The 7,261-nt window shown below is 44.6% G+C and overlaps 1 protein-coding gene across 6 annotated transcripts in view; it reads right to left on the bottom strand.

Annotated features, from left to right (window-relative positions):
- The window catches only part of SLC15A2 (solute carrier family 15 member 2), a 77,313-nt gene that overhangs the window by 26,248 nt on the left and 43,804 nt on the right, over positions 1-7,261 (bottom strand). For all 6 annotated transcript variants that reach the window (XM_027796488.2, XM_027796489.2, XM_027796491.2 and 3 more), the window contains 5 exons: positions 6,858-6,904; positions 5,055-5,165; positions 3,838-3,934; positions 1,235-1,381; positions 128-232 (listed from right to left, as the gene is read on the bottom strand). In XM_027796488.2, coding sequence (XP_027652289.1) covers positions 128-232; positions 1,235-1,381; positions 3,838-3,934; positions 5,055-5,165; positions 6,858-6,904 — 507 coding nt within the window. The remainder of the gene's footprint in view (positions 1-127; positions 233-1,234; positions 1,382-3,837; positions 3,935-5,054; positions 5,166-6,857; positions 6,905-7,261) is intronic.

The raw sequence follows: 7,261 nt of genomic DNA, 5'->3' as shown, positions 1-7,261 counted from the left end.
GGCTGCCATCACTCTGCTCCAGGAGCTTGGGGCTGTGCAGAGAAGCTGTTCCTCCAAGACACGGACAGCCAGAAGCATCAGAAACCTGTTTTAAAGCATTACCTCTATTTTAAGAGCCAATCCATACCTGTGCCATTGGTGCAGCCTGGGCAACAATGAGTACAAGGGTATTCCCAACGGCCACCGTGAGCAGCCAGCCTGCCTGCAGCACCGACTTCATGCTGGCCGGAGACTGAAAAGAGGAGAAGGACCTGATCAGTGGATATCATGCTGTGCCCTTCTGCCCTGTTCACCCTGTGATGTCCTGCCCAGTGTCCAGCCTAGAAGGAAATGGTGGAATTTCCTCTGTGCAGTGGTTAATCTCAACAGCTGCACACAACGAGCTTTCAAAACGTGCCCTCCTGGAGGACACTGAAGAAGGAGGAGATGCTGTTATTGAGCTGGATCCTGATCATCTCCAACCTGTGTCATCTGAAATCATACTATCAGGAAGTCCAGAGAACCACACAACAAGCCCTGCAGCTTGGAGTCTGGTGCCATGTGGCTATACACCTTTGGAAAAGAGACTGGATCTTGGTGTTAAACTTCCTGCTGATGACAAATTTTCCACATCCCATTACAGATCGTCCCACTGTGTTAATCGCCCTCATGAATAAACATCTGCACTTTACTCCAAGAATAAATCTGAGTCACTTCAGCTTTTGGATCTTGTAATGTCTCAGTTCATTCTTATCATAAACCTTGTCCCCAGACAACAATCAAATCATCCTTCACACACTTGTTACCCCTTGCTTCCTTGCTACAGACTCAAGTAGGCTTAGACCCCTTCAATCTCTCAGTTTAATGCGGGTTCCAATCCTTCCTGCCACCCTGTAGTCCTTGAGATATTTGCCTTTTTATCACTGGAAAATATGTACCACAAAGTATTCCACTGGGAGAAAAACCTGATATTACAGTATTCAGAGCTTTCACATTAAAATGAACTTCTATCCAGTTCTGTTCTCAGCTTTACCAGAAAAGGACTTTCCTGAGTATAATTGAGAACAGGTATCCTCAAAGCATGAATTAATTTATCTTGAGGGTACCCAGCAAGTTGTGTTATAATCCCATTTTTAGCTGAAGCACAGATAACATTGTCAGTAAGTATCATGCCAAAGGACATATTAAAGTCAGTGGCAGCTGCATGAATAAATCCTGAAGTCTAATTGTAAGCCCCTTATCTTAAGTGATGTACCTGAGAATAGGAGAAGGCCAGACCTGTAATGGAGAACATCACCTCCCCAGCAGATATTAATAAGTACTGTGGTAACTGCCAAGCCATATGGACGTTGTTGGCTTTGATATCTTCTGACTTCCATATCTTAACAGCACCTCCAGAAACCTAGCAGGAAAATAAAGGCACAGTAATTAGCTGCTGAAAGATCAGATCCTTCTTAGCCTGAACAACAACAGTGAATTTACCAAAACAAAGTTTAAGCAAAGGTGGAAGCAAAGCTCTGCCCTGGAAGCAAAACTATGAGACTGACCCCAGCCGTGTCCAAGCCCATTGGGAGTGGGTGAACTCCTACTGCACAGGGCAGAGGTGGCAGGATGGAAGCGTTCCAGCTCATTCATGTTCCACAAGAGTTGCCTGAGTTACTGCCAACCAACAAGTTGCCTTCTGTAGCAGGGCTGGGAAAAGCCTGTGTAGTACTTGTGCAGAGCCTGTGACCTGCTGCTGTCCCCAAGGCCAGAAGAGGACAAGACAATAAATGTTCATTACATCCATGTGGTCACTGCTCCCATTTCATCAGCACTATACAACTCCCCTCCAATAACAGTGACACCCCAATCAAATCCAGTTCAGGAATACCAAGAGTAGCAGAGACTGCCCTTTATCAGATGTATTCAGATAGTTAGGGTAGCTGTGTTCCTAACTCTTTTTGTTTGCTTTCCCAGATGTAATTAACACTGCCTGTGGTGCACAGAGGCTCAGCAGAGACAGAGATTTGACTAGTAGCCAGGAAAACACTAGGCTGAAATTACTTCAGGCAGAACATCCCATGTTTAAGGTGAGTACTTGGAAAAATACAAGGGATGTTTATGAGATGTACTTAATCACCATGCAGGGAGGCAAATCAAAAGACCGTATTTTAGCAGGCTAAAAGGGGTGAGAGGAGAGCTGTGCATTGCTCTTTAGCCCATAAAGAAATGTCACAAGCACCATGCTATAACTGCACACTGAGGAAGGCTGGGTAGAAGGCAGTATTCCCCATGATTTAAGTATCACAGTTCAGCCACATTAGCAGACTAATATATTGCATCCTTGGTTCCTCTATATAGCACTCCTGGCAGAGGAGCAGGGCTTAGTACAAATCACTGCAATAATTAAAAATTATCTTGGCCTGGAGCAAATTAACTCTCTACAGAAGGAGGAAACCCCAGACAGAGATATGGAAAAAGAGGGTCAAAAAAATTAAAGGACTAGCACAGTGTCCAGAAGGGCTGAGGCCACAGGGTCACCCCTGAGTATCCATGGCTACAGCAGGGACTTCTGTAGATGGGAACATGAACTGGAATCCTTGCCCACAGTGACATGGGACACACCTACCTCAACTGGCCCTGACTCAGTTGCATTACTAGAGGCTATGGGGAAATATTCTTTGTGTAATATTCTTCATGCAACTTCTCTACTTGGTTTCTCATCTGGTGAAAGAGGCTTGCAGCCCTGGAGGAAGGGTCTGGCCAACATCTCTTCAAATGTGTATGTGTTTTATGTACACAAATCTCTGCGTTCACAGATGGTAGCATCTGCCTGCTCCCTCCAGGACTGTGCATCCCACACTCCAGCTACTGGAGTTTAAAAAAAATGCAGGTGCTTTGCAGCTATATTTTTTCCCCTACATATTTGGACTCTGAAGAACAGCTCCCATTAATTGCGCAACAGGGAGATGTTACTGCCAGGGAGTAGCTGACAGCACTTAGCTCTGCTCATCACAACACAGTAGTCAAAGTCTCAGAGGGCAGCTTAGCAGTGTGTCCTGTCAGACCTGGTTTGTCTGTGTGCCTGTGCAGTGGAAAGGTTAAAGTGGGAACTAAGCTGATCACATTCATCTCTGTGGCTCCTGCCAGCTGGACCAGGGTTGGAGCAGCATGCCTAAGAGGCTGGCAGGCAGGGAAAGGAATCCACCTCTTCTGCAGTGCTCACGCCCCATCAGGGCTAGGTTGCTCAGAAAACCATGCCTTGACTTTACCCTAGGTTCCAAACGAGCTATACAGACAGTGAGAGGAGGAAAAACAGATGCACAATCTCACTATCCTCCTCCTTCCACACTTTGTCCCTCTTACCCCATGCATATTCCACAAGTCTTGGAAGATTAGCCTTTAGGGCATTTAAGTTGAATGTGTGAGGATACAGCAGACTGTTTCTGCAGAGTTTTTCAGGTGTGAAGTACTGCCAGGTACAATATTTTAAAGACTACAAGCAGAGTCAGCTCTTGACAGACTGTAATAGCTCTTTGCAGTACACTGGGTCAAAATTAACCAAACAAGGATGGCATGAGACCAGCACAACCTACAGATCACATGATTTGCCATGGAGGATTTCCATCAAGGAAAATATCTTACTACTTTAACCCATGAGATCCGCCAAGATCCCAGTGTAAGGTGGAATTAGTACCCACCTACCTTGCTTACATAGGTGCCAAAACTAGCCCTTGTGTAATGGACTGCCTTCAGAAGGCTACTGGCCAGGTCTCACAGGGTGGAGAAAGCAAGTGAGAGTCACCAACATTAAGAACAAAAGCACTGCCAGAGGCTAGAACAGAAGGAGATTGTTACCATCACAGGGACACTTACATTAGTTATCACAATGGTGTACGATGCGCCGAAGTCAAGCAGCCCTAGCTCCAGGGTGAACTCTCCTGTTTCAGTTATGCATTTTCCATTATTATATCTAGATAAAAGGATGAAGTACAGTATTTCCCAGTTAGCCCCAGAGACAATGAGCACAGAGCAGAGCTATCAGACATGCCCCTACAACAGAGCAAGGAGGATGTATGGTGTAAAGCTGCAGCGATATTTAGTCAGATGATCGCTACAGTTCTTGCCACCTTTTCCTTCCAGAAACACTCAGGTGCTGGCTGAAGTTCACCTAATGACCTATCCTAGATTATTGCTAACTTTTTAAAATGGTTTCTGCTTCTTTGTAGCACTGATCACCTTGCCGCTCCCACCACCCACCACCCCCCGCCACCCCAGGTTTGTTTTCCTCTCAAACTTTTCTCTATTCCTTCAGGAACTGTGGGCCAGACAGGTTAGCCAGGCTCAAGCAACCTTCAGAAAATCAGAGATATGCATCCACAAGCCACTTTGTTTCTTTTCAATAGAGCAAATTAGCCTTCATATTTATTCGTCTGATTTTGGATGTGAGAGATGGCACAGAGGCTCAAAAGCATTGCCACAATGGCTGCTGCATCCTACTAAATTGCAGCAATAAATATTTTGGATGGAGCTGATGCAGAGAAAAGCCATGAAGCTTGTTTTGAAACATTGCAAATGCCAGAAATACCCTACAAGAGCCAACTCCAATGCTGCCAAACCAAGGCCATATGGAGCCCCTGTCTAACAAGCCCAGCCTGCAAAGCCATGTAACATTACTTGCTGTTACCAGCCCACGTACCAACACTTTGTAGCGTGGAATATGAATTGGCCTTTCCCTGAGAGCACCCTAATGCTAAGAGCTTGGGCCTGAGAGAATATCCAAATAGAGCAGGCATCAAACGGCAGAGGGGACTTCATGCCCCACCTTACTTTGCTGACAGATGCACAGGAATGGCCAGTCTCTTCCCTCCAGGCCCCCACATAATGTGAAGAAAAGCTTCTGCTCACACGCAAGTGGCCCGGAGCACCTGCTCTGTGCACAGCTATTAATTCTGCTTTTTTACAAACATCTGCCCACACAAGCAAATGCCAAAGCAATAGCAATGAAGGTTTTGCTATTTGCCTGAGAAAAGCCCCACTATATCCAAGGAAAGGCCTCAGCAAGGACCTTCAGCACAGCAAGGGAAACTTACCTGTCCCTCTCTAGCAGCGAGTACTCGGAAGCACTGTAGTTTTTCTGAACAGCAATAAACCATTTGCTGTCAATGGTGAGGTTGACATCTTGGCTCAAACCATTAATGAATCTGCAAAGAAAGCATATTTCATTGAGTTGTCAGACAGGGCAGGAAAAGCATAGTAACAGACACTTCAGAAGTGCACGCTCTCCCAAAGCATTCTGTAACTCCATGAGGTTATGACAGCCTCTCCAGTAAGTTAAAATATTAATCTGATTTGCTGCCCAGTTTTTCAACATAAGATTAGCTTTCCCTGCTGTGTAATTTTACCCTCTTAATCTCTCTCCTGTCAAAAGTGACCCTCACTTGTTGTGGGTTAGGACTTCCAGGCAAGCTCTTCTCGGAGACCTTCAAAGATTAAAGTGAGTCCATAGGAAGGCCATGAAGGTGATCAGAGGGCTGGAGCACACCTCTCTACGTAGAGAGAAAGGACAGAGCCCCAGCCCGCTCCACAGAACTATGAAGTTGTGTTCCCTGAATAGCATGGGCACCATACTGGCATACTTTCCACAGACCTTCTACCAGTGGGAAAGAGTTTTCTAGCAAAATAAGATATTTTCATAAACCCCAAATCTTTCATGTGGATGTTCAAGTTTGGGGTTTTTTCTCCTCAGTGTTTATGCACTTTTTTATACACAAAAGACAGTTTCCCTTTGACAACACAAAAATTATTAGCAAAACCAAATACTTTTCATTTGATCTGACTTTCTTTTAAAATATGTTCTTAATAGGGGAGTTAAAACCCTGAAGACAGTCAAGTGCTTAACAGAAGTAACTTTTTAATGGGAAAAGTTTCTTCCTAGTGAAACCTCTTCACAAGTCATTGAAGGTAAAGTTTTGGGATTTTGTCAAAAACATTCATAGGAAAATATAAAACATTCCTGACTGAAGGTATTAAGTCTCCAAGGTGGTATTTAGTCAGTAGAAGTCTTCATAAGCACGCGGATACGAAGAGCTACTGCTCTCCTGCTCTGTCAACACAGGCTTTCAGATAAGGGAGTTGGACATTGTTTTATACTATCCAAAGTTTTTGAGGGTTTTTTGGTTGGTTGGTCAGAGGTGTTTGTTGTTGGTTTTCTTAATTGCAGCTTGTTCAAGACATGCTGGCATCCTCTTTTTTTTTTTTTTTTTTTTCAAATCTGCTTCTTCTGCATCTCAGCAGCCTTGCATAGGCCTGCTGAAGTGGTAACCGCAGAGGTAACTGTGACCTCAGTGAGGTGGCATCTCAGCACAGACCACAGGATTGTTCATGTACTAACTCAAATTAGGAAAGTAGACTAGCTGCTTAAGCAGAGCCCAATGCTCAATTGAATTGTTTTCAAGGATGTAAAATTGTTGCTGTATCCAATTTAGCAGGCATTCGTGCATAAGGCCAACTGAGATAGAAGAATGTCATGGGTTGGCCAGTTTGCAGAGAACAAATGGCAACAGTTCCTTTCCAGATTGCTTCTTCCCTTACTTTCCCAAAGAGGTGGGACACAGATGAATTTACCATTCTTCAAGGGAGGAGATCTTTTATGTTGCCTTCTCAGCCCAGACTATCCTAGGCAGTAAGCAGCAATAATGCTCGGCTCGGCATGGCAAGTGTGGGAGGTGACATGCTGTCAAGCCTCCGCAGCTGACACCCAAGTCTTGCATGAAAAGTGTGGACTAGATTCCAACCTGAGAACATCTGGGTTTTGTTACGCACAGTTTGCATTAGACAAAAGCAGCTTCCCTCACCCCACCACCTCCAAATCCTGAAAAAAAAGCCATTCCTACCTAACAGCTGCCAAGCCATTTTCTGGCTTTGCTTCCAAGTCTGTAATCTGAAAACAAGAAGAAGAAAAAAAAAAAGTCAAACATATTTGTTGATGCTGCCTTTTAACAAAGTGTAGCAGAAAATGCTAGTGTCTGTGAAGTTGCACATGTTGCAAAGCCCATGGGAATCAACTGGACTCTCACACAAGCTTTACATCAGGCCACAGAGGTGAAGTCCTGGTACAATGAAGCCAATGACAAAATTTCATCTCCATCAAGGGCTTAAGATGAGATCATATCTTTTTTCCCCCCTCATCTCCCACATAACAAAGACTACAGAGTCTCAGCCAGTCACCCTTCTACTGAGGCACACAACACCCTCCAAAAAAGTATTTCGCTTGATCTGAAGATAGCAAGACAGTATT

This window comes from Falco peregrinus, chromosome 8 (genome assembly GCF_023634155.1).
Source record: "Falco peregrinus isolate bFalPer1 chromosome 8, bFalPer1.pri, whole genome shotgun sequence".
NCBI classification, from domain to species: Eukaryota; Metazoa; Chordata; class Aves; order Falconiformes; family Falconidae; genus Falco; species Falco peregrinus.
This window is presented reverse-complemented; position numbering and strand designations above follow the sequence as displayed.